This window comes from Myxocyprinus asiaticus, chromosome 48, assembly GCF_019703515.2.
Source record: "Myxocyprinus asiaticus isolate MX2 ecotype Aquarium Trade chromosome 48, UBuf_Myxa_2, whole genome shotgun sequence".
NCBI classification, from domain to species: Eukaryota; Metazoa; Chordata; class Actinopteri; order Cypriniformes; family Catostomidae; genus Myxocyprinus; species Myxocyprinus asiaticus.
The window spans coordinates 8482643-8510261 of NC_059391.1; the positions used below are offsets into that span (position 1 = coordinate 8482643).

At 42.9% G+C, this 27619-nt stretch overlaps 1 protein-coding gene across 1 annotated transcript in view; it reads left to right on the forward strand.

The window, feature by feature from the left end:
• The first annotated feature begins 851 nt into the window (after window positions 1-851).
• LOC127437848 (39S ribosomal protein L23, mitochondrial-like) overlaps window positions 852-27619 on the forward strand; it is a 31323-nt gene continuing 4555 nt past the window's right edge. The window contains exons 1-5 of the mRNA XM_051693066.1: window positions 852-868; window positions 4384-4506; window positions 11810-11892; window positions 23244-23316; window positions 25510-25522. Coding sequence (XP_051549026.1) covers window positions 852-868; window positions 4384-4506; window positions 11810-11892; window positions 23244-23316; window positions 25510-25522 — 309 coding nt within the window. The remainder of the gene's footprint in view (window positions 869-4383; window positions 4507-11809; window positions 11893-23243; window positions 23317-25509; window positions 25523-27619) is intronic.

Here is a 27619-nt window from a genome sequence, read left to right on the forward strand (position 1 = left end):
GTTTTTGAAATTAATGACTTGGACCAAATAATAAAGAAAAGCAGCCAATAAGTGCCCAACATAGACGGGAACTCCTTCAATACTGTTTAAAAATCATCCCAGGGTGATACCTCAAGAAGTTGGTTGAGAAATGTGTGTGTGTGTGTGTGTGTGTGTGTGTGTGTGTATACAGTATATGTATATATACTGTATATATACACTGGTGGCCAAAAGTTTAGAATAATGTACAGATTTTGCACTTATGGAAAGAAACTGGTACTTTTATTCACCAAAGTGTCATTTAACTGATCACAATGTATAGTCAGGACATTAATAACGTGAAAAATTACTATTACAATTTGAAAAAAATGTTAAACTACTAAAAAGAGTTCTCATCAAAAAATCCTCCACATGCAGCAATTACAGCTTTGCAGATCCTTGCCATACTAGCTGTCAATTTGACCAGATACCTTTGAGCTTAAGACATACCAGTCTATTGCATACTGTGGCAACTCAAAAATAAAGACAATGTTAAGCTTCATTTAATGAATCAAATAGCTTTCAGCTGTGTTTGATATAATGGCAAGTGATTTTCTAGTACCAGATTAGCAATTTAGCATGATTACTCAAGGGTAAGGTGTTGGAGGGGCCTGGGCAGCCCAGCGAGTATTTACGCTGACTACCACCCCTGGAGTCACGAGTTCGAATCCAGGGCGTGCAGAGTGACTCCAGCCAGGTCTCCTAAGCAACCAAATTGGCCCGGTTGCTAGGGAGGGTAGAGCCACATGGTGTAACCTCCTCGTGGTCGTGATTAGTGGTTCTTGCTCTCAATGGGGCGCGTGGTAAGTTGTGAGTGGATCGGGGAGAGTAGCATGAGCCGCCACATGCTGTGAGTCTCCGCGGTGTCATGCACAGCGAGCCACGTGATAAGATGCATGGATTGACAGTCTCAGAAGTGGAAGCAACTGAGACTTGTCCTAAGCCACCCGGAATGAGTTGAGTAACCGCGCCACCACGAGTACCTACTAAGTAGTGGGAACTGGGCATTCCAAATTAGGTAGAGAAAAAAGGGGGGGATAAAATGAAAAAAAAAAAAGGATAAGGTGTTGGAGTGATGGCTGCTGGAAATGGGGCCTGTCTAGATTTGATCAAAAATGAATTTTTTCAAATAGTGATGGTGCTGTTTTTTACATCAGTATTGTCTTGACTATACTTTGTGATCAGCTGAATGCCACTTTGGTGAATTAAAGTACCAATTTCCATCCGAAACAGCAAAATCTGTACATTATTCCAAACTTTTGGCCGCCAGTGTATATACTGTATATGTAACAAGGTAAGGATGGGAAAGGAGGAGGCAGGAACCGGCTGAACAGTTGAAATAATATTTAATTAAACAAAAAGATACAAAACACAAACACAGACATGGCAGCTGCATGTGTCTCTCTCTCTCTCTCTCTCGCGTCCCGCTGCACTTATCCCTCTCCTCGGACTATTAGCCCAATTGGGGACCAGGCTTGCCCTCCTCCTTGTCACACTATACTGTATATTTACAGCTCTGGAAAAAAAATGATCAGTTTCTCTGGATTTACATTTTTGTTTTATTCTATAACGTACTGACAACATTTCTCCCAAATTCCAAATAGAAATATTGTCATTTAGAGCATTTATTTGCAGACAACTAGTCAAAATAGCAAAAAAGATTTGTTTGATGGCTTGTGGCCATCCATCTTCCTCTTGATCACATACCTGAGGTTCAGGTCTGGAGATTGGGCTGGCCATGACAGGGTCTTGATCTAGTGGTCTTCCATCCACACCTTGATTGACCTTCACATAGACAAATCTGCCTGATTCCGGCCTTGCTTAAGCACCCCTGATCATCACCGATCCTCCACCAAATTTCACAGTGGGTATGAGACACTGTGGTTTAAGGCCTCTCCAGGTCTCCGTATAACCATTAGATGACCAGGTGGAGGATCTGTGATGATCTGGGGGTGCTTCAGCAAGGTTGGAATTGGGCAGATTCGTCTTTGTGAAGGACGCATGAATCAAGCCACGTACAAGATTATCCTGGAAGAAAACTTGCTTTCTTCTGCTCTGACAGTGTTCCCCAACTCTGAGGATTGGTTTTTCCAGCAGGACAATGCTCCATGCCACACTGCCAGGTCAATCAATGTGTGGATGGAGGACCACTGGATCAAGACCCTGTCATGGCCAGCCCAATCTCCAGACCTGAACCTCTGGAATGTGATCAAGAGGAAGATGGATGGCCACAAGCCATCAAACAAAGCCGAGCTGATTTTTGAATTTTTGAGCCAGGAATGGCATAAAGTCACCCAACAGCAATGTGAAAGACTGGTAGAGAGCATGCCAAGAGGCATGAAAGCTGTGATTGAAAATCAGGGTTATTCCACCGAATATTGATTTCTGAACTCTTCCTAAGTTAAAACATTAGTATTGTGTTGTTTAAAAATGAATAGGAACTTGTTTTCTTTGCATTATTCGAGGTCTGAAAACACTGCATCTTTTTTGTTATTTTGACCATTTGTCATTATCTGCAAATAAATGCTCTAAATGACAATATTTTTATTTGGAATTTAGGAGAAATGTTGTCAGTGCTTTATAAAATAATACAAAAATATTAATTTTACTCAAACATATACCCATAAATAGTAAATCCAGAGAAACAGATCATTTTGCAGTGGTCTCTTAATTTTTTTCCAGACACTGATCAGCCACAACATTAAAACCACTGACAGGTGAAGTGAATAACATTGATTATGTCATTACAATGGCAACTGTCATGGGGTGGGATTTATTAGGCAGCAAGTGAACAGACAGTTCTTGAACTTCATGTGTTGGAAGCAGGAAAAATGGGCAAGCATAAGGATCTGAGCAACTTTGACAAGGGACAAATTGTGATGGCTAGACGACTGGGTCAGAGCATCTCCAAAACAGCAGGTCTTGTGTGGTGTTCCTGATATACAGTGGTTAGGTCACTGGGTGGTTACAAGGTCATGGGCGCCCAAGGCTCATTGATGCATATAGGGAGCGAAGGCTAGCCCGTTTGGTCCGATCCCACAGAAGAGCTGCTGTAGCACAGATTGCTGAAAAACGTAATGCTGGCCATGATAGAAAGGTGTCAGAACACACAGTGCATCGCAGCTTGCTGAGTGACCATGCTGACCCCGTGCACCGGAGAAAGCGCCTACAATGGGCACGTGAGCATCAGAACTGGACCATGGAGCAATGGAAGAAGGTGGCCTGGTCTGATGAATCATGTTTTCTTTTAGATCATGTGGACGGCTGGGTGCGTGTGGGTCATTTACCTGGGAAGAGATGGCAGCAGGATGCACTATGGGTAGAAGGCATGCCGGCGGAGGCAGTATGATGATCTGGGCAATGTTCTGCTGGGAAACCTTGGGTTCTGGCATTCACGTGGATGTTACTTGACACGTACCACTTACCTAAAATCTATGGGATGTGCTGGACCAACAAGTCCGATTCATGGAGGGCACACCTCGTAACTTACAGGATTTAAAGGATCTGCTGCTAACGTCTTGGTGCCAGATACCACAGGAAACCTTGTGGAGTCCATGCATCGACGGGTCAGAGATGTTTTGGTGGCACGAGGGGGACCTACACGATATTAGGCGGGTGATATTAAACTACACTGTTTTAATATCGTGGCTGATCGGTGTGTGTGTGTATATATATATATATATATATATATATATATATATATATATATATATATATATATATATATATATATATATATATATATATATATATATATATATATATATATATATATATATATATATATATATATACACACATCGTGCACAGTACATTAGTATGCACAATATGCTTTTTGGTAGTCAATGGCAGGCACATGCACCGACGATTCGCACAGACGAGGATTGTCCACGTGTCGAGACCATGCAATGGGAGCGCAGACCACCTTGGCGGTTGATGTACACTACCGCCGCCATGTTGTCCGTCCGGACCAACACATGCTTGCCCTGGATCAATGGCCGGAGCCTCTACAGGGCGAGCAGTACTGCCAACAACTCGAGGCAGTTGATGTGCCAACGTAGTCACGGGCCAGTCCAAGAGTGGCTGTGTGCCTGTTGCATATATATATATACACACATCGTGCTGTAGTAAAAACACCTCTGGTTAAATCTCTGCTCTCTTAATGGCACCTCCTCTTAAAAGGGCACCTTTACATTTGTGAAGGGCACCTTTAGATTTGTGAACAAAAGGGGCAGGGGCTTGCACACCTGTATCCCCCGTTCTGTGCACGTCAGTGCATCCATCCATCCAAAATTATAGGGTAAGGTAGGTAATTTAATGTTAGTTTATTTCAATTTATGTCATTTGTTCATTTCATTTTCTTAGATATCCCTTATACCAGTTGGATAACCCTCAGCTGAGAATATTTCGCCCCACCTTCAATCTTACCCTGGTCAGACCGGGCAAAGAACAGCCACCTGATACAGTACAGTTTCGCATTCCCTTGGAGTAAGTAATTTTTTGCCAGGTTCCATCAATAAATCTGTTAACAGCCATTACTACTCACTGTAATAATCTTATGTGTAACAAAATTCCAAAGTTTATTATGTTGTAGTTGCATAGTTTTCCACTAGGTGGCAGACAAATCCCACGAATGGGGTTTGTTTTGACTGAGAATTGCATCGAGGGAATAGCATTGTGCACAGTGATTACAAAGAATAAAAGCATTTAAAGTGGAATTTAAAAGCTATAATTGTAGACTGGACTAAATGAGGCACAATTTATCATAACAAAACCCTGTATAACATTGCCGTGCAAGGTTACTTGGTCGACGATTCCCTATTGTTAATCCCTGACTATTTCAAATGTGTTTACAGCTCTTACAACTACTTTAAACTCCAACATCTTGTGCCTGAATTGGTGACGTTTATAAAACGTCACTAAAAATACAGCCGTAATTATTGCATTGCTGCAGTGTAATACGAAACAGGCAGTCAGACTGTTAATAACAGGTCTAATCATAGTCCACACAAGAAAAGACCACAAAGTCTGCTTTGTTTTCTGGAGAACCTCAGGGCGTACATCTAAGGCAGTGACGGTAGAGCCTTGTTCTTAAGTTATTATTCCGCCAGTATGTGTTCCAAACCGCACACATTTGTAATTGGGCTATATGTTATTACTTACGTAAGTGCTCTGGGGAAGTTTTTTTTCTACCTGTGCTTACTCTTTTGTTTTTACAGACTGTTTTGTGATCTTAAGTGTCTTAATCTGTACCAGGCGTACTCATAACCTGAATCTAAATGCTGTGGTGCCGGTCTAATCAGAAGAAGATTTTTTTTTTTTTAAACCATTGCCACCTCAATGGACCTCAAGAACTGTTTTGTCTCTCCGGAGTTACGTTTGACACAGTCCCACCATAAATAGCATGAAAGTAGACAAAGCAATAGAGGTGTCATTAAAACATTAAAGCCCCTCTTCACTTTCTACTCTTCACAAATACCCTCCAACTTGGCAATGAGTTGTTTTGCTTGAAACCAACCTGGTTTGCATAATGTTTATCAGAGCCATTGAATTTCAGAGCACTTGTTTTTGTGAAAGAGGGCCTCTTCACGAAGTATTTGTACTATCATCTGCAGGATTTGTTTAACCTTGTTTATTTGCCACCCTATCTGTACTTTCTCGATTCCCTTGAAATATTCTATCCATTATCAACATCTTTTTATTGACTTATCTTCAAATGATTTCATATTAATGATCTCTCTTTAGTTCATTAAAGCTTGTTGTCTGGTTTATTGCCGCCTTTATAGTCCAAGTGGTGTGAATGTAACCTAGAGGTTACGGGCTAACAAAGAGTCCCCTTTTTTTGGATTTCCTCTAAATTTGGAGTGTTTTGTCCCTCTGAGTCACCTACTTGGAAAGGCTTTGAAACGGGCGGTTTGAGCGAACATGTTTAGGGATGTGTGTGGACTGTTTATGTGTGAAGGGAGGGGTGCAGCTTGTACTCACGGGAGAGAAGATTGAACAACAAGGAGGGCTGTATCTTTTCAAGACGTCAATGCTTAAAAAGATAAGCTGTGCAAGACAGTGTTTACATCTGCTGAAGGTCACGACTGTGTTGCCCGGTGCTTGATTTGATTGATGGAATAGAGCATAATACAAAGTACTAATAAACTGCATCCATGAAGAAATGTGTTGGTATTACTCTTATAATCTTGTTCAGGCATTGCCTTTTAATTTGATCGATGTAGTGCAGAGTGAGGATATGTTTCAGGCCAGACTCAAAACTGAATCACCCGTGTTAAACACCACAGCTCAACACACCACAGTACCAATATGGAGTTCTTTTAAAGGGGTCATGTCATACATTTTAATTGCATTGATTTCAATCTGGTCTAATAGAATCACATTACTATACCTACATTTTTGCAAAAACAATTTGTACGTGGTTTGTTGTTGTACATATCGTAGCAGTTTCCTGGTGAAATAAACAATACAGGCCCTAAAATAACAATGACTTTTAGTCCTTTGTACATAAATCATGAGTAAAACTGCAAATTATCAGGTTATAAATGCTTACTGTTCACCATGTTCCTTACACAATGCTATCTTATGACTTCTAAACACTTTTACTGTAGTGCATGACTTGTAAAGGCCCAGGTATACTTTGCGCCCGGTCGACCATGTTTCCTTTCAAAGTATACTCTTTTTACCGCGAGCGAATATGAATGTGTTCAATGCATGCACAGTACATTAGTATGCACAGTATGCTTTTTGGTAGTCAATGGCAGGCACATGCACCGACGATTCGCACAGACGAGGATTGTCCACGTGTCGAGACCATGCAATGGGAGCGCAGACCACCTTGGCGGTTGATGTACACTACCGCCGCCATGTTGTCCGTCCGGACCAACACATGCTTGCCCTGGATCAATGGCCGGAGCCTCTACAGGGCGAGCAGTACTGCCAACAACTCGAGGCAGTTGATGTGCCAACGTAGTCACGGGCCAGTCCAAGAGTGGCTGTGTGCCTGTTGCATACAGTGCCCCAGCCCGTCTTGGAAGCGTCCGTCATAACCACGACGTGCCTGGAGACCTACTCTAGGGGAACCCCTGCCTGTAGAAATGCTAGGTCTGTCCAAGGGCTGAAGAAGCGGCGACAGATCGGTGTGACGACCACGCGATGTGTCCTGCGGCGCCATACCCATCTCGGGACTCGAGTCTGAAGCCAGTGCTGAAGCGGTCTCATATGCATCAAACCGAGCGGTGTGGCCACCGCTGAGGATGCAATATGCACCAGGAGCCTCTGAAAAATTTTCAGTGGGTCTGCTGTTTTCCATCTGAACACCTTCAGATAGTTCAGCACTGACTGTGCACGCTCGTTCGTGAGGCGCGCCATCATCGAGACTTAGTCCAACTCCAAACCGAGAAAAGAGATGCTCTGAACCGGAGAGAGCTTGCTCTTTTCCCAGTTGACCCAAAGCCCCAGCCGGCTGAGGTGCGTGAGCACCAGGTCCCTGTGTGCACACAACACATCCCGAGAGTGAGCTAGGATTAGCCAGTTGTCGAGATAGTTGAGGATGCGGATGCCCACTTCCATTAGCGGGGCAAGGGCTGCCTCTGCGACCTTCGTGAAGACGCGAGGGGACAAGGACAGGCCGAAGGGGAGGGCCTTGTACTGGTATGCCTGACCCTCGAAAGCAAACCGGAGGAAGGGTCTGTGGAGAAGTAAAATCGAGACGTGGAAGTACGCATCCTTCAGGTCTACCGCCGCGAACCAATCTTGATGCCGGACGCTCGCTAGAATGCGTTTTTGCATCAGCTTCTTGAATGGAAGCTCAGTTCAGTACTCGCAGGTACAAGATTGACCACAACCCCCCACCTTTCTTCGGTACGATGAAGTAGGGGCTGTAAAACCATTTCTTCATCTCAGCCGGAGGGACAGGCTCTATCACACCCTTCTACAGAAGGGTAGCGATCTCCGCACGCAGAGTAGCGGCATTCCTGCCCTTCGTCGAGGTGAAGCGGACGCCGCTGAACCCAGGCGGGCACCTGGCGAATTGAATCGTGTAGCCGAGTCGGACGGTCCGGGTCAGCCATCGCGACGGGTTGGGGAATCGCCGAGTACCCCCTGGCAGCCCCATAATCGAGGGTAGTGAGATTGGAGGAGCTCAGAGACCGGGTCCGGGCAGTGAAAGGTGCCCGCCACAACCTCGTGAGCTCCTCATGCACCTCCGGGAAGAAAGGGACCGGGGTGGGGTGCGGCTGTGAGTGGCGCTCCAGGCCCAGGAACCAATCGTCAGGCTGCAAGGGTTCAGGGGGGGTGGAGAGTTCCCTGACACACGCAGCTGCCCAGGCAAGCATTGCTGGAGGGGAACCCGAAGGTGGGAGCCCAGTCGAGTCCTCAGCATCAGACAGCCCGCTCTCCGATGCTGCAATCGAGAGCTCATCCACTTCGCGAGCGCCGAAATGAGATCGCGAACTCGCCTTGAGACATGACGGCGGTCTCATCCCAGTGGGGCAAACGAGCGTACTGGGGAATGGGAGGTCCGTGGGGAGCTACCTGGCAGAGTGGCTCCAATTGGGGTCCCCAAATCGCCCTCAGTGCTAACCGACGTGGCCTCAAACCCGTAGGTAGAAGGACCCAGGCGGGGAGCCGCTGGGGTGGTCTTTCCCTCTAATGAAGGAAAAACCACTACGCAACATTGCCATGGTCACGCTCTCGCAGTGAGAACATGACCCGTCCAGGAACGCAACCAGGAAATACACACAAACGGAGAGGCATCTTTAAAAAGACACTCTCCGTTAATGCCACTCTTTTAGAAGGGAAAATATACTCTTTCAGTAGGAAGAATATACTCTTTTATCTGCTGAAGCACCCAGGGGCATTCTCTGCACTTCACCAGTGCAAGAGGGGGAGAAGCCGCTGTAATGCGCCGTAAATCCAACAGCTTTTTGAGGTGAATGGATCGGCAGAGTAATTTAGCTCACTGAACACAACTGCTCGGCTCCGAAGAGAAAATCTGAATGAGTGGTTGCGAGCCAGCTCCTTTCATACCCGTATGTCCGGGGGAGTGGCATGCAAATTCCACTCACCAATTCCCATTGGCCTTTTTTCAAAATCAGAGGTGTTTGGGGCTCCCAAGAGTGACCACTAGTGTCACTACATCGACACAATGTCGAGTGTGTGACAGATAGGGAACTGAAGATTTCATACAAAGGTGTACACTACAGTCTTCAAAGACAACTGGCTCTAACAAGGACAGAAAGTGATGTGGAAGGCCCAGATGTACAACTAAACAAGAGGATAAGTACATTAGAATCACTAGTTTGAGAAATAGTCGCCTCACATGTCCTCAGCTGACAGCTTCATTGAATTCTAACCGCTCAACACCAGTTTCACGTACAACAGTAAAGAGAAGACACAGGGGTGCAGAGCTTATGGGAAGAATTGCAAAGAAAAAACACTTCTGAAACAGAAAAACAAAAAGAAAAGGTTAGAGTGGGCAAAGAAACACAGACATTGGACAACAGATAATTGGAAAAGAGTGTTATGGATCTTAACATTCCCCATTAACCCATTGAGCTTTTTTGGGATCAGCTAGACTGTAAGATGTGTGAGAAGTTCCCGACAAGACAGCCACATCTATGGCAAGTGCTACAGGAAGCGTGGGGGGGAAATGTTATCGGAGTATCTGGACAAACTGACAGCTAGAATGCCAAGGATCTGCAAAGCTGTCATTACTGCACGTGGAGGATTTTTTTATGAGAACTCTTTGAAGTAGTTTAAGTCTCAAATTGTAATTTTTCACATTATTAATGTCCTGACTATACATTGTGATCAGCTGAATGCCACTTTGGTGAATAAAAGTACCAATTTCTTTCCATAAAGCAAAATCTGTACATTATTCCAAACTTTTGGCCGCCAGTGTGTGTGTGTATATATATATATATATATATATATATATATATATATATATATATATATATATACAGGGTTGGGAGGGTTACTTTTTAAATGTATTCCACAACAGATTACAGAATACATGCTGTAAAATGTAATTTGTAACGTATTCCGTTAGATTACTCAAGGTCAGTAACATATTGTAAATACTTTGGATTACTTCTTCAGCACTGGTAGATTTTTTTCACTTGTTTTGACTATAAAAACTCTGCCAGTACAGTAAGACAAAATACACGTTAAAAATACATTCTCTGAAAAACCTAAATATCTTATGCAGTGTTGTTTCTAAAACAAGATAAATCAAACTGATCTTGTTTTAAGGATTTTTAGATATTTTTACAGGAAAACAAAATAAAAATTATTATCAAGAATATGATTTTTGCCCTAATATCAAAGGTCTTACTAGAAAAAAGAAATTATGATCCAACGTGAATTTTCTTGATAAAAAAAAAAAAAAAGATCATGCCTGGTAACATGTGCATGTAAAATGGCTAGAAATAGCATTTTAACTTACGTAAAGCTTACAATATACACAAGGTTTATTTCTATTTCATCTGCTCCAAACTTACTTCAAACTTACTCGTATGAATGTAACACATCATAAGAAAGTGTTTCACCGCTGTTCAAATGCACTTTGGATCACATCATTTATATGTATAAATGTTTTCCATCTGAAAGGACTAAATATTAAATGAAACAAATGACAATAAAATGCAAAGTAATCTCTACAGTAATCAAAATACATTTAGAATGTAACTGTATTCTAATTACCAATGATTTAAATTGTAACTGTAGTGGAATACAGTTACTTATATTTTGTATTTTAAATACGTAATCCCGTTACATGTATTCTGTTACTCCCCAACCCTGTATATATATATATATATATATATATATATATATATATATATATATATATATATATATATATATACACACACACACACAATATCTGTACTGTCTAAGAAAACCCCGGTCTATATTAATAAGAAGCCTAAAAATATAATGAAAAAAGATATGTACATTACATCATCTCACCTTCCTCTTGAACATAAGTATTAGACCTTTATACATCTAGCTTTTTAAAGCTCCAGAAGTGTTTAGGGAAGCAAAGGTGCTTCCTGTTGGCAAAGGTCACCAGGGGGCAAGAATTCAAAAAGATCTCAGCTTCTCTATTCTGTGATCTCAGAAAGCACTTAGGTCTGCTTACAATTCCTCACACTGTGGCTCGAGTGCTCTGCTCTCTAGGAATGGCCTCTCTCACTCACTTTCACCCAGACAAACGCACACTTGTGTGCTTCTCTCTCACATAAATTACGCCGCCAGACCTCCACTCCACTTCATTGAAATCTGGGCATCACACTCTGGTGCTGACTCTGAAAGATGTGCATACAATAATACTCTTTCTGAAAGTGCATCTGTTTGTTGGGTTTCTTGGAAACTCTTTCGTTTGCACAAGAAAGAAATCAGTGCTTATTATATGGACTGACTTGTGGACAAACATTCTAGTTTTTGAAATGAGTTCAGTATGTTCTTTCCATTCAGTTCCAGCATCTCATTTGTGAAAGGTTCTGGTTAGGTTTTCTGTAACTGAGGACATACTGGGTACTGGAACAGAAATTACATTTGTTTGTTTGTAAAGCATGTTACAAAACGCATTACACATCATAGCCAGTTTCAGTCTCAAAAAAACAAAGTGTTTCAAACCTGCAACTACTAAATGCTTTTACATGCATTCTAAGCTCAAAACAGTACGTCAATACTGTTGTGACCTTAGCTCGGCATAGATTGTCATTTCTTGTTCCTTTAGTCCATGGCATCTCTGAATCTGTCCATTTCAATTTTCTCCAAGAATGACCAAATGTGATGTGAGAAACTATCTAGAGAAGATATACAGCGTTCCTGTAGCAGCCGTATGCACAAGGATCCAGTATTGTGATTAGAACTTTCTCCGTCATTAGATTTAAAGAAATAATTCACCCAAAAATGAAAACTCAAAAGTCAAATGAAAAGTCATTATTTACTCATGTCCTTCGTGGCGTTCCAAACGTGTATTTTTATTTTCATTTTTTGTGTTGCTTTTTTTCTTTTTTTTTTCAATAAACAATTATGCCACAAACAGTATTAAGTGAGCTCAACTAGTATAGAACTCGGAACAATTATTTAATATGGAACCAAATGAGACTTTGACAAAGTGGGCATATTACTTTTTTTTCTTAACACAAAGGGAGAAATTGTGAAAAAAAAATTGTGTCCAGTGATGTCATACAATGGCAGTTTATGGAGACCACTTCTTCAAGCATCAAAAGCATGCAAAAGTATAATTCAGAAATCTAATAAATTATTAGATGAAACTCACGATTGTTCTGTAAGCATACGATAAGGTTTGGTGAGAAATAAACCAAAATCGAGTGTATTATTTAATTAAACTTTTGGCCGACTGTTAATCTCCTCTACATGTTCATGAGACTGCATGAGAGCAGCAGTTCAAGCAGCCCCCGCTCTCGAATTTGGGCATTCAAGTGACAGTTCGTTTTGTTTATCTAAAAACAGGTCCACCTTAGTGAGAGAATCAATAGAACACAACACAGCTGCACAAAAACCTTACTAAACTGCACAAAAAGAACTTACTAAATATGTCTGATGAGTTTGTAGTCAGAAAATAGATGCATTTCTATGCCCAGCCGCATTTGTTTGAAACAGAGGACTCAATCAAACAGAGAGGGATAGAGGAGGCAGAAATGTTCGTCACCTCTTCTCCATTCTTAACCGGTAAGCATTTGTGACAGACCTCCAACTGAAGAGAGCGATACCTCAGCGAAAACATTCTTGGCCAAAATCAAGTAGTTTTAACCGGTTAGTGAGATGCTGGCTTCAATATACTGTTATGAGAAAGTTTCTGGACCGGTGCCAGTTCACAGCGGGTGGGGTTACCCGAAGTGATGGCAATGCTGAAAATAGAAACCAAGTGATCAATAAAATATACTGTCACTCATCACGACTGGTTAGGACAAAAACTCTGATTAACATAGAAAATATACCTTTAATCATGTGTCGTTTGCAGTCAGGTTAGGACACAATGTGACTGTAGCTGCCTTCAGCCTCCTCTGTCTATCTCTCTCAGTTTGATTAAGAACTCCGGTTCATAAAACTGCATCTATTCTACAACTACAAATTCATCTGACATACACTATATTGCCTAAAGTATTCGCTCATCTGCCTTTAGACGCATATTAACTTAAATGACATCCCATTCTTAATCCATAAGGTTTAATATGACGTCGGCCCACCCTTTGCAGCTATAACAGCTTCAACTCTTCTGGGAAGGCTTTCCACAAGGTTTAGGAGTGTGTTTATGGGAATTTTTGACCATTCTTCCAGAAGCGCATTTGTGAGGTCAGACACTGATGTTGGACGAGAAGGCCTGGCTTGCAGTCTTCGCTCTAATTTATCCCAAAGGTGCTCTATCGGGTTGAGGTCAGGACTCTGTGCAGGCCAGTCAAGTTCTTCCACACCAAACTCGCTCATCCATGTCTTTATGGACCTTGCTTTGTGCACTGATGCGCAGTCATGTTGGAACAGGAAGGGGCCATCCCCAAACTGTTCCCACAAAGTTGGGAGCATGGAATTGTCCAAAATCTCTTGGTATGCTGAAGCATTCAGAGTTCCTTTCACTGGAACTAAGGGGCCAAGCCCAGCTCCTGAAAAACAACCCCACACCATAATCCCCCCTCCACCAAAATTCACAGTTGGCACAATGCAGTCAGACAAGTACCGTTCTCCTGGCAACCGCCAAACCCAGACTCGTCCATCAGATTGCCAGATGGAGAAGCGTGATTCGTCACTCCAGAGAACGCGTCTCCACTGCTCTAGAGTCCAGTGGCGGCATGCTTTACACCACTGCATCCGATGCTTTGCATTGCACTTGGTGATGTATGGCTTGGATGCAGCAGCTCGGCCATGGAAACCCATTCCATGAAGCTCTCTATGCACTGTTCTTGAGCTAATCTGAAGGCCACATGAACTTTGGAGGTCTGTAGCGATTGACTCTGCATCCGCTGACCCCGCTCTGTCATTTTACGTGGCCTACCACTTCGTGGCTGAGTTGCTGTCATTCCCAATCGCTTCCACTTTGTTATAATACCACTGACAGTTGACTGTGGAATATTTAGTAGCGAGGAAATTTCACGACTGGACTTGTTGCACAGGTGGCATCCTATCACAGTACCTCGCTGGAATTCACTGAGCTCCTGAGAGCGGCCCATTCTTTCACAAATGTTTGTAGAAGCAGTCTGCATGCCTAGGTGCTTCATTTTATACACCTGTGGCCATGGAAGTGATTGGAACACCTGAATTCAATTATTTGGATGGGTGAGCGAATACTTTTGGCAATATAGTGTATTTAGTAAGTTCAGTTCTCTGATTTGTTTGCAGCTGTGTTGTGTTCTGTTGTTAGTATCGCTGTGGTGGACCTGTTTTTCGATAAACAAAATGAATTTTCGCTTGAACTCCCCATCTTGAGACAGAAACTGCTCTTGTGCAGTCTCATGAAAGCACACAGGAGAGCAACGGTCAGCCAAAAGTTTCACTAAATAATACATTAGAATTCTGTTTGTTTCTCACCAAACCTCATGGTATGCTTTCAGAACAATCATGAGTCTCATGGAATAATTTATTAGACTTATGAATTATACTTTATGTGCTTTTGAAGCTTGAAGAGGTGGTCACCATAAACTGCCATTGTATGACATCACTGAGCACAAATTTTTTACAATTTCTCCCTTTGTGTCAAATGGGGTTATAACAACACAGGGGTGAGTAAACAATGACTGAATTTTTATTTTGGGGTGAACTATCCCTTTAAATTTGAAATAGCATATGGCTTCAGATGACTTGAAATATTCACAATTTGTATATTTTAGTTTGTCCTTTTACACGCTTGACAGCTGTGGTCACTATGAACATTAGTTGTTTGGAAAATAGCTGAATGTCTTTTTTTTTTTCCACATCAAAAAATAACAGCATACAGATTTGGAATGACATGACAGTTCCCATTCCATTAAAGCTGATATGCATATTTTTTGCACCACCAAATGGAATTGCACAAATAACTATTTGTTTTCAAACAGCTTTCCTGAATACTCCCCCCTCATGCAACTGGTCGCTCAAACAAATAGTCCCACCGTAAATCATGATGAATAATGACTTTTCCTTTTTCCATTTTTGAGGAAATCAACCTATAAAAGTTACACACTTCAGCTTTAAAGTTCTACAGTTATGCATTTATATAACAACTCGCCAATGTTCTGTGCTAATCACTTGTTTTGTGCTCCTGTTGTGCTAAGTCACCTAAAAAGGGGTGATATGCTTGTTAGTCAATGAGAATTCTGAAAGGATGTTTTGGAGATACACAGCAGCTCAGCAGGAGTTTGAAATACACATATAAATACAAGGCTAATTCAGAGAACTGTGGTGGGAGACACCGAGGGAGGGAAGGAGAGAGGAGTGGTTTGCGTGATTCCCCTCAAGCTGCTTATCTCTCCGTCTGTTGCTGTAGTGTTCTGACCATCAATTTTCCTAGGATGCCCTGCCCTGTTTATTTCTTCACAAAGTGTGCCAAAAGTGTTACACAACCAAGTGTTTTTTCTTTAAAGTCGTGATTAAGGCGAGGCGGTTATGTTAGTAGACGTGAATAGTAATGGCAAAGGGTGATGCTGGGGTTATTAAAGGCTTTACCGTGTGGCATACGAAGAGGGAACCACTTTTACGAGCTGCCAGTTGGGTTGACGCCACTGGGATTTTTTCGTACGGTTTCCATGCCAACAATGGAAAAAGGGCAGTAAGCAAAGTGGCCGTTTTTACAACCACAACGTAAAAGCTGAAAAAATATGGAACACCCATTAGGTGCAAAAGTCAAGTTATTTTTATTTGTAAAGCGCATTTCAAAACACACATCATTATAAAGCAGCTTTAAAGAAAATCATGCTTTAACAGACAATGAAACTGTAATATCTAAGTCTTCGAGTCATCATTGTGTAATTTGATTAAATATAAATGTAAATTGTGTATAAAAATAAATCATTCAATAATAATTGTATTTAGAACCGCAGTGAGCAAGCCGAAGGCGACTGTGGCAAGGAACACAAAGCTCCATAAGATGTTGGTTGATGGAGAAAAATAACCTTTGGAGAAACCAGGCTCAGTTCCCCTCATAATGCTAAACAGCATGAATATATTGCCAATATTAGTTATTTGTGTACAGTGCAAGTCATGGTTTAAAATTTGTAAACTAATTAAGTGTTAAGGTCCAGTGTTTTAACAAAATTTTTGAATGAACTGTAAGATGAATGACTAATATCTTTGACGTCCATCCTGGATTAACTGCAGAAGTTCACATAGATGCATTTTCCTTTGTTAGTTGGCTGATAAAGTCTTTTGTTGGCAATTAATTGATAGTCTGTGTATTCCATTTCAAGAGTGTAGTCCATCAGTGGACAAAGGTGATGCAGGCAGAGATCAATGAGGTGCATCGCAGTTCAACCTGCAGGTCATTTCAAGGTTTGGTGGAGTCCATCCTAAATCCATGTTTCAGGCAGTGACATAGGAAGTATCCCATGTATTACAGTTGGAGTTAGCATCAGTTCATCCTCTGAAGTCCATCGTAAAATACTGAAGTGGTGTCTGGCTAGCACCGGCTCTAGTTTGTCCTCATCAGTCAGCGACACGTAGCAGTGTAGTCCGACACCAAGCAGGAATGGAGCTGAATCTGGCCGGCTTTGGTAACCTCGGGATATGAATCCCGGTTGAGACAGGGAAACCAATAGAATAATATTAGCGTAGATGCCATTCAATTTAGAGTTATAGATTATGAGAAATGTTTCTGAGAAATGTTTCTGAGAAATATTTCTGGTTCTGGCAGACCTAACTAAAGCAGCCTAATTGTGAGTTGATGGAAAAATTAGGTGTATGCCTGGCTAAATAGATGAGTCTTTAGTCTAGACTTAAACTGAGTAAGTGTGTCTGTGTCCTGAACAGTGTTAGGGAGACTATTCCATAGTTTAGGAGCCAAATAGGAAAAGGCTCTACCTCCTTTTGTGGATTTTGATATTCTAGGAACTATTAACAGGCCACAATTTTGTGATTGTAATGAACGTGATGGACTATAGCATGTCAGAATGTCACTTAAGTACTGTGGAGCTAGACCATTCAAAGCTTTGTATGTAGTTAACAGAATTTTAAAATTAATACGAAATTTAACAGGTAGCCAATGTAACGATGATAGAATGGGGCTAATATGATCATATTTCTTGGTTCTAGTCAGCACTCTGGCAGCTGCATTTTGAACAAATTGAAGTTTATTTTTTGAACTTGCTGGACATCCTCCCAGTAATGCATTACAATAATCTAGTCTTGAGTTCATGAATGCATGAATTAGTTTTTCGAAATCAGCAACCGAGAACATGTATCATAACTTAGCAATATTTCTGAGGTGGAAGGCCATTCTACAGACATTGGAAATTTGATTTTCAAAGGACAGATTGATATAAAATATAACACCTAAGTTCTTCGCTGTAGAAGACAACGTAACAGTACATCCATCGAGAGTCAAATTATATTTTAGCTGCTTATTTTGAGAGGTTTTTGGTCCAATAATTAGTACCTCTGTTTTGTCGGAAATGAGTAGTAGGACATTTCTGGCCATCCAATCGTTGATTTCACAGATACACTTTGCAAATTTGGAGGTTTAGAAGAAATATAAAGTTGGGTATCATCGGCAGAACAGTGGAAATTTATTCCACGATTCCTGAAAAGACCACACCAGAGAAGGTGTCCCATTCTGCGTCATGGGTTCCACTCTGCTGATGGTGTAAAAGGTGGGGGGTGAGACATGGGTGGACCCCTCGGGCTCAAGGCTTCTATTCTTTTTCCTACTGAGCACAGGGATATTTTGGAAGGGGTTTCTGTAATTACCCCTCAGGCCTGGGATTCATAACATAATAGTAGCCAGCCAACTCACAACCTCAAAAGAGACACTGATTGAATATTTATTTATACTATATAATGTGTTGGGTGGGAGTACAGGAATGGAAATGGGGTTCACATTCATGAACAAAAGTTCTTCTCACCTGTTTAGCGGGTTGACCATTCAGTTGACCTTAAATGGAGGTAAGGTTTGTGTTTTTAGGGTTTCATCAGACTAGTAAAGGAAGACTGCCAACCTTTCTATGATGTACAATAAGAAAACTCACAAAAGCCCCATTGACTTTTCAGTTAAGCTGATTTCTTAAAAGGTGCAGTTAGCCCAAAAATGTATATTCTGACATCAATTAACATCCCTCATCTTATTTGTAATCTGGATGACTTTCTTTTCTCCATGGAACACAGAAACTGTTATTGATAGTAGAATGTTACTGAATGGTGATTAAGGCTGTAAAGCAAGATTTTGTCTTGTTTTGAGCTTGACAGCCCCTGGTCCCCGTCCACTTTTTAGTTTATGGAAGAGAACAGCATAGACATTCTGCCAAACTTGATCCACAGAAGAAAGTCATGTGTGTTTGGAACAGCATGTGGGTAAATGATGACATAATTGTCATTTTTGGTTGAACTGCTGTATTCCATTAGACTCTCTGAAGCACCTTTTCAGATTCTCATATTAAACAATATGAGAGGAACTCTTGGGTACCACAGCCACTTGGACATGCAGCGAAATTAAATGAAAAGGTAACAAAAGATTCTCCTCCCGGCCCTCCACCGGGGGATGGATTAGTCTGCTTACCAGCTCCAGAGCAGCGGGTTTCCTCATCCCTGGGTCTGCTTCCTGTGGTGGGCTCCACGCCAGGGCCGGGCCACGGGGGTGGGCTGCAGCGGAGCCGGTGCAGTCACTGCAGGAGGACGCCCTTGGCGACGAGCAGACGGGGTGCGGAATCTTGAGCCACGCCGGGGCAGGATGTGTCGGATAGCTTCCGTCTGCTGCTTCACCGCCGAGAACTGCTGGGCAAAGTCCTCAACTGTGTCGCCGAACAGGCCAACCTGGGAAATGGGGGCGCCAAGGAACCGTACCTTGTTGGCCTTTCCCATCTCAACCAGATTGAGCCAAAGGTGGCGCTCCTGGACCACTAAGGTGGACATTGCCTGCCTGAGAGACTGCGCCGTGACTTTCGTCGCCCGGAGGGCGAGGTCGGTTGGCGAGCACAGCTCCTGCATAATTTCCGGGGCGGAACTACCCTTGTGCAGTTCCTTTAGCGCCTTGGCTTGGTGGACTTGCAGGAGAGCCATGGCATGCAGGGCAGAGGCAGCTTGTCCAGCGGCACCGTAGGCCTTGGCCTTGACCTTGGCCGAGGGTAGTGAGGGCGGGGTAGCTAAAAGATCAGGACTGGGCAGTAAAAGGTGCCTCCCACGACCTTGTCAGCTCCTCGTGCACTTCTGGGAAGAAAGGAACTGGGGCGGGGCGTGGCTGTGAGCAACGAGGGTTCAGGGGAGAGTGGAGGGTTCCACTCTAGCCCGACGCTCGCGGCTGCCCGGGAAAGCATGTCCGCCATCTCCACGTCAGCCTGTGACTGGGCGACCGTACCCAAGGGGGGGGGCCCAGCTAAGGCTTCCGCGTCTGACTGGACGAGCCCGCTCTCCGATGCTGCGCTCGAAAGCTCATCACCTTCACGGACTCCGAACAAGAGGTCGAACTCGCTGTGAGATGAGCCGGCGGACTCATCCGGAAGCCCGATCGGGGCAGACGAGCGTGCTAGGGAATGGGAGGTCCATGGGGGGATACCCGGCAGAGGTGGTCCCATTGGGGTCCCCAAATTGCCCCCAGTGCTAGCCGCGCTGGCCTCATACCCGTAGGTAGAAGGACCGGGCAGGGAGCCGCTGGGGTGGCTTGCTTTCTTACGAAGGCAAGCCGTGACCGCATCGTTGCCATGGACATGTTTTCACAATGAGTACATGACCCATCCACGAATGCTGTCTCCGTGTGGGCAGCACCCAGACACGAAAGACAGCGATCGTGACCATCAGAAGGCGAGAGATAACGACCGCAACCAGGAATAACACACAAACGGAAGGGCATCTTTAATAAGACGTTCCATGTGCTGCTCTTTTAGAGAAATATACTCTTTTTTAGAATATTCTCTTTTATCTCTGCTAAAGTCCCCTTGGGCGTTCTCTGCAGTGCACCAGTGCAGAGGGGGAAGAAGCCGCTGAAATGCGCCATCAGATCCAGCAGAGGTGAATGAACAGCCGTGAGAATTCAGCTCAGTGAGCATCGACCGTTCGGCTTCGAAGAGAAAATCTGAATGAGTGGTTGCATACCAGCTCCTTTTATACCCGTATGTTCGGGGGAGTGGTATGCCAATTTTCATTGGCCTTTTTTCAAAGACCAGAGGTGTTTTGGGCTCCCAAGAGTGACTCCTAGTGTCACTACATCAACACAACGTCGAGTGAGTGACAGATAGGGAACTTGTGTCTTTCACAAACCAAAACAGTCCAAAACAATTTCAAAACAATATAAAATAAAATAAAAAATAATTTCCAAATAATAATAAAATAAAAAACAATGTAAACAATGACACGCTTCCTGACTCCTCCTCCACGTGATGCGTGACCTTACCAACGAGCATACTTTATTCCTCTCATGAGCGCATGTCACAGAGATGTACGGAAGTGACCATTTGTATTTAAAAAGTATATACGTTTTGTTTTATTTCTAAAAATAATCAATCGTTTGGGTTCAGAAGACCTTTATTTGTCGACTGGAGTCATGTGGATTATTTTGATGCATCCTAAATATGCATTTTGGACCGTCAAAAAATGGAGGACATTCACTTGCATTGTTTAGTGGAGGAAGCCTGAAATGAAATCCTAAAAATCTTAAATTCTGTTTTGATGAAGAAAGAAACTCAGATACATCTTGGATGGCCTGAGGGTGAGTAAATTATCAGCAAATTTTCATTTTTGGGTTAATTATTCCTTTAAGACTGTGGCACTGTGGCTAAACCCAGACATTTGCAACATTAGCATGAGTTTATAATTATTAATAGTAATTAATAATTAGTGATTATTTTTGCTATTCCGATTGGTGTAACAGAAATTACACACTTCAGCTTTAATGAAAATGACTCATTTTATCCCATCAATTTATGTATTTTTCTCACAGTGAGAAATTTGCTACTATAATGAACTGTGTTGTAAGTGATATTTGCAGCCTGGAAAATCTGTATTCACAAAATTACACTTTCCACTGAATGTTTTTCAGAACAGCTCTGATATCCATCACTCTCTTTTGGGGGAAAAGGGAGGCTGCATTTATCTGTTATGAAACCCCTTTCTTCAGTCCTGTTGACTGTGGAATGCATGTTAACCTTTTCCCAGCTGGCAATGATGTCATCATATGAAGCTTGCTGGGTAATATACCCAAAAACTCAGAGGAAAGAGTCAAGAAAAGCATCTGACAAAACCCAAAACCACTTAGCTCCAGGAAAACAAGAGGGTAAAACACAGACAAAAAGATTAAAATTTTTTTTTTTTTTAAATTCAGTCTATGGAAAAGGGTTTTGTTTTAGTAGAGACATTTAACAGTAGACATTAAATAAGAATACCCATCCAATAAGACATATTGGCAATGGCATATCATGCTCAGGACATGCCGCCCCTGGCAGGGCTACGAGCCCATTCTACCAGGAGTGGGACGGCCTCCTGGGCCTTGACCAGTTGTGCCTCTCTAACAGACATTTGCAATCTCTGGGTGGAACCGGTTTTGTCCCGTGTAATGGCAGGCACAAGCAGGTAAGTCCGGGACAGCTGGCCAGGTGTATCGCTTGCGCATAGCACCTTTCACCTCCCCTGAGCTGAAGACGTGCGCTGTTGACTGCCAGTAGTTTTCACAAACTGTGTTCCCTGGATGACTTCCTCTGAGCCTTGTGGCAGACGAGTTTGCGGAGAAACTCACTGCCAGCTCAGTACATGTGCTAAATAAGCCCTGTACTGGGGTAGGTGCTCCAGATATGTTGGTTCCCCATAGGCAACTCCATGCAACGTATATCTTCCGCTAATTCATTTCCCTGTTGGTAAACTGTGTCTTCCTTGGGCAGAGGCCCCTCTGCCCCAGTCACCATGTTTGTAGAAACTCCTCCCCCGTAGGGTAGGACCTACCATGGGACTTCTCCACATGACATACTTCCGACAAAGCTCGGCAAGACCATGTGACCTATTTCCACTCAAAATACCCTCCCCCCCCCCGGGCGGGGTTTGGTCTCCGCTGTGTCTTCCCCTTGGGAGTGACACCCCCCCGACGTAGACCTGGTGTCCCCAGTCGGTTAACAAATTTCACTCTTTTTTGGTGAGAGAAAAAAAACAGAGAATAAGAGACCATGACTGGGCTAACCTGTCTCTATCTTTTGGGCAGTTGACTTGTCCCCGAAGGGCCGTTCGACACTCATAACAGCATTGGGGGAGGTTACGTGTCGGCCTGGTGCGCTGGCTACGAGGCACACAGTGGTCTGCCCATCACACACCACCAGTTTACGTAACACAGTTCAGCCAGATGTGGCGTTTCGTATAGGGAACCCTAGTGTCACTACATCGACACAACGTCGAGTGAGTGACAGATAGGGAACGTCCTGGTTACTTTCGTAACCTCCGTTCCCTGATTGTGTCCCTCCTGCCATAACGCTGGACCACCCGCTGAAATGGCCGTGACCTTGTCTCGGCTCCTCAGCACAAAACCTGAATGAGTGGATGCATACCAGATCCTTTTATACCCATATGTTCGGGGGAGTGGTATGCAAATACCACTCGCCAATTTTCATTGGCCTTTTTTCAAAGACCAGAGATGTTTCGGGCTCCCAATAGTGACCCCTAGTGTCACTATATCGACATAACGTCTTGTACCCTCCATCAGGGAACGGAGGTTATGAAAGTAACAAGGACGTTTCTCTTGTAAACAATGACGTGAATAAAGAGAATAATATTTTTCTGCCATTAAGATTTTACAATGCTTAATTATTAGCTTAATTATCATGAAAGTAATGTAAAAATTCAAAAAAAAAAAAAAAAAATCATAATGGTTTTAAAAATAGGCTTCATTTTCTTAAGGTGTTGTGAGATTCAGCAAAATAAACCTAAAAAATGGCTTGTAGTGTAGTAGTGCTGTACATTATCACAGAAAGTATCTTAACATAAAAAAATGATATATCATCTTTTAATTGTTAATGGAATCATTATTTTTTTCATGCAGTAATCTTATAAAAACTTTTTACTAAATATAGATTACTTCCATTTTCTCTCCTAACTAGGTACAAACAAGAAAAGAAACCACTTAAACCAGTGGGTGAGGAGGCCAGATTACAAAGTGGCATATGTTAGCTGGTGAGTGTTATCCCGTTGGGGCCCACACTTGAAAGGGCCCGGCATCTATTGTAAAAGTCCTTGTCTGTTTTTGCGGTCTCTGCTGGTCATTTTTATTTTCACAAAGCACCCCCATCATTAGCACAGAACAATTCAAAGTGCAGGGCGTCAACCATAAAATAACCTTTTTTGATTATGCGTGCCATGTTAGAAGAGATGCACTTTTTTGAGTCGAAGTTATTAAACAAAACAAGACCCCCTTGAGAAACGGGATGCTTGGGTGTTTGAGGCTTGCGTTTTTGTTTCTTCTTTGTTTTGAGGGCCCGTCACAGCTTATGTTTCCTCAGAAAACCCTGAGGCACAGGTACTCTTTGATGCAAAACCCTCACCTTATTGTGGTCGGCTCCCTGAGTCCCAGCGCTGCTTGTTTACTTTCTGTCTCTCCCTGACATTCGCCCCTGCCCTCCTGAGAAAGACGGCAGTTTGGGTTTTGGCTCTAGCCAAGAAGACAAGAGGTCGTCTTTGGTTACATGCCAGACTTTGTGTAGGAATTATAGTACAAAGTTCTGGGAGAGCTGCGGTTATTATCATGGGCGGATGGGAGAGTTGTTTCTTGAGGCATCAGAACGTTTAGCTTGTTTGTGGTCCAGTGGCAAACTGTGCTGCTGGGTTCACACCTGCGTTTGGGCTGAGCCCTGGGCTGTTGATATGGACCATGTTTGAAGTATGCCGGCATGAAAATACCTTAATCTGATCTCCTTTTTTATACCTTAATCTGATCTCCTTTGATTCGATGGTTTTTAGTTTAAGAGAGAGAGAAGCATTAGATTGTTTATACTCTTTTTCAGCCATCAGTCAAGGGAGGGATACATAATTAAAACTGTCAAAACAGAGCAGCATTTAATGGGATACATAAACCAAAACACAAATTAATATTTAAAGGTAAACTTCCACTTGCCAGGAGTTGAATGACTTCCTGTGTAGCTTTTCTCCCTCAATTTAACCTTCTTATAAATCCAGTTCAGGGACTCGGGATTCAGAGAATTCTGCATCCTGTTCCTAACATTTGTCTTTGTTCAGATTCAAAAGGAACTACTTCCTTGTTGTTCAAACTTTCAGAAAGTCATGTTTATGTATGAATAACAAAAGAGCTTAAAATCTCAGACGGCGGCGAAAAACACTGATATGAAACCAAATTTCCGGCCTCTTCTCCTCCAGCAGGTCTACAAAGAGGTAAAAAAAACATTGCCCAAGAAAAGCCCTCCTTTCTTTTCAGTGGTGGGTAAAAACAAGATTGTTCCTAATTGACACCACATGTGGGGGAGTGTTCTGTGGTCGGATACCCACAATGGTTCCCCTGCAGTCCCATCCCCCCAAACACACTACATCAGCTATTATTCCAGAGGCAATACGAAGGGGAACACTCTTTCTTGACATCCACACCCCCCAAATGCCCATGACCACCCCCCCCCCCACCCAGCACCAGAACCCCCCAGATTTTACAAACTACAGGCTTGCATCGATTCCTTGACAGCCGCTCTCTCATCAGACCTCCCAGTGGTGGGGAGGAGTGAGAGTTCAGTGGGGTGTGGGAGGGGGTTATGGATAGAGTCAACGCATGAAGCTAGCGAGGTGAGTGAGGGCACCGTGAAGCTCTGCCAGAACAGGGAGGTCCAGACACGGGTCAGGGGAATCTTAAGCAACATAAAATCTTGAGAGAATATCAAGGCTTTGCGTACGAGTGCCTTTGCAAGTAACGCTCTATTTCAACACAATGATACCCTGTGCACCCCTGTGCAAGGCCGTGTAAAGGTTCTGTTTGTTGATGTTGCGTCTGTTGTTTCCCTTGCTGGTTTGGTCAATGCAGACTCAACCTATACTATCCAACTCAGTCTAAACTATCAGAACCACTTGCCCCTGCATTGAAGACCTGACTGATCTATATGGCTGTGTAAGTTGCCATGTCAAACTTTTGACAGTTTGCTTGTCTACATACCTCATTAAAACACTCACTGCCACACAAAGCCAAGATATGGTTTAGGGATTTTGTGGGAACACAGTCAAGTTTGCCCATTTGTCGACAACAACTGTTTGTGTTCGTCCCCCCAATCCCCCCCAACCCAATTTTTCTGCAAGGGTCTTGTTGCAGATATCAGTATTTGGCAAGACAATGCAACTGTTGTTGCTGCTAATGGATGTTTGTTGTTGTTTGAGTGCTCATTGCGGAGTCTCGAAAACAGAGTGTGTTTTTTGGGGCTGTGTTTCGGTCTGGATCAGCTGGTAGCCAGGCTACCTTTCAGATCAAATCACTATGTTCTACCTGAACTTGTGAGCTCACTCTGCTTAATTACCACTGAACAAAACCAAGTGAAACACAACCTTGCTAAGGCATACTATTATTTTTTCTATTCCAATGTGTTTCTTCTTGAAACACACAAGAATCCTCCCTAAAGGAATGCCCTGCACAAATTAACACGCTTGCAATTTCTGTTTAAATTGATGATTCGTGAAAGTTCAACTCTTGATCTTACCACCACTAGATGACATTGTTTGGCTTCGTTGCCGTTGAGTGAATGCTGGACCCTACAACATTGCTGTCATGGATTCCATGCAGTCCAGAGTACTGTAAGTGGTGAGAGGAGAAGTGTATAATGTAATTCATGTGTTGCATGTCTTTGTCAATGTTCTGAAATATAGATTTTGCATTCATTTGAGGTGTAAGTTAGTCATTGTTGCTTTAGTAAAGCATATAAAGGGTGTTTGATTTGATTGTTTATTTCAATGGGGGAAAAGTCAGGGGAGAGGGGATTACGCAGAATTTTTCATATTTATGTAGCTACAAGGACAATTTTTAATTTCAGAAGTAAAATATTTCATCCACCACGAAGACTTTCATAAGGCCATGTTCAAATGTGAGCAGCACAGCATGAATAATGGAAAGGCCAGTGGGGTCTCTGGCATCCTGTTTGAAGCAAGCACACACACACTCAGCTCCCTAGTGGACGTCCAGTATGAGACAGCCTCCGTTGAGTGCCAGCAGCCGCAAGCAAAGGAGATAATATTGAAGCCCTCCCTCCTTCCTTTATAAACTTTGTGCGGCTCATTTCTTGCATTCCTCCGAGCCGCTCTCTTTAAGTATTACTTTAAACACTTACGGTCATAAAATCCTTTGATTGTACCTGACTTTTTCCACCCCATTACCGTTTTTATCAGTCTCTCGACACCCAGGCACCACTCAGTCTTATTTTGGTATCATTTTCAAAATACATTCCTCAGATGCTGGCAATGTATTTCCTGTTTTGGTACCACCTCCTCAATTTTCCTGCTAGTTGACTTTCCTCTTTCTTGCTCTCTCTCTTGCCCTCCCTTTCCTCCTGCTCTTTCCTTTTGTGTCATACATTAGAGATGGAGGGAAAGGTGTCTTGACACTTAGTGGAATTTCAGCACAGTAGGGTTTATCTTCATTTGCTGTTGATGGGGTCCAATATCCTGGGGAACCAAAAAATAGAGACTTGGGCAAGTTTGAACAAGTCGACTGGTCACAACTGTCATCATGGAATGGGTGACTCAGCGGCTTAAAAATGACATAAGGGCTGATGGAGAAGTTGCTGTCCGTTTTGTCAGACCGACCACTCGAGTTGACTATGTGCCAGCCAATTGTCTACAGTTCCCCAGTTGCAGTGGAAACCTGCTTCTGGTTTACAGTAACTGGGACAAAAATGTCTGGTTTATGGGTATCCTCAGTGAGTAAATATAATATGTTTTGTTTAATTTTCCCCCCACACTTTACGCTGGCATTGAGGGTCCTTTAGATTGGTTTTGGGAACAAAGGCGCTGGCAGGGCAGCTGCGTCTTGGCATGGGGAACACATTGCATGAATCATGTTCTCTACTGCTGTGAGCAGTCAGGTTTTGACAGCTGGGCCACTATACTTATGCCCAAAGGAAGTGTGTTTTGCACAAATGCTGGTCCTCTGATGGGACAAGGCACCGGAGTGGAGCAGGAAAATCCCAATTTAAAATCCCTCCTCAAAAATCCCAATTTAACTCTGGCCGTACCCTAGGTTTTGTGAGACGCCACCACTGCACAAAGATATTGTATGACTTCAGAAGACTTGTAATATAGTGCACTACTCATATGAACCATTTTTATGAAACGTTCATGGTGCTTTTGTCATTTTGGAGCTTGATAGCCCCCAGTCCTCTTTGTAAAATAGTAGTCTGTAAGTTCTCTAAAAGTTCACATTTTGTGTTCCATTGAGAAAAACTTCAGATGGGTTTGAAATAACATTGGAGAAAAGACCTTTAATTTTTGGGTGAATGAT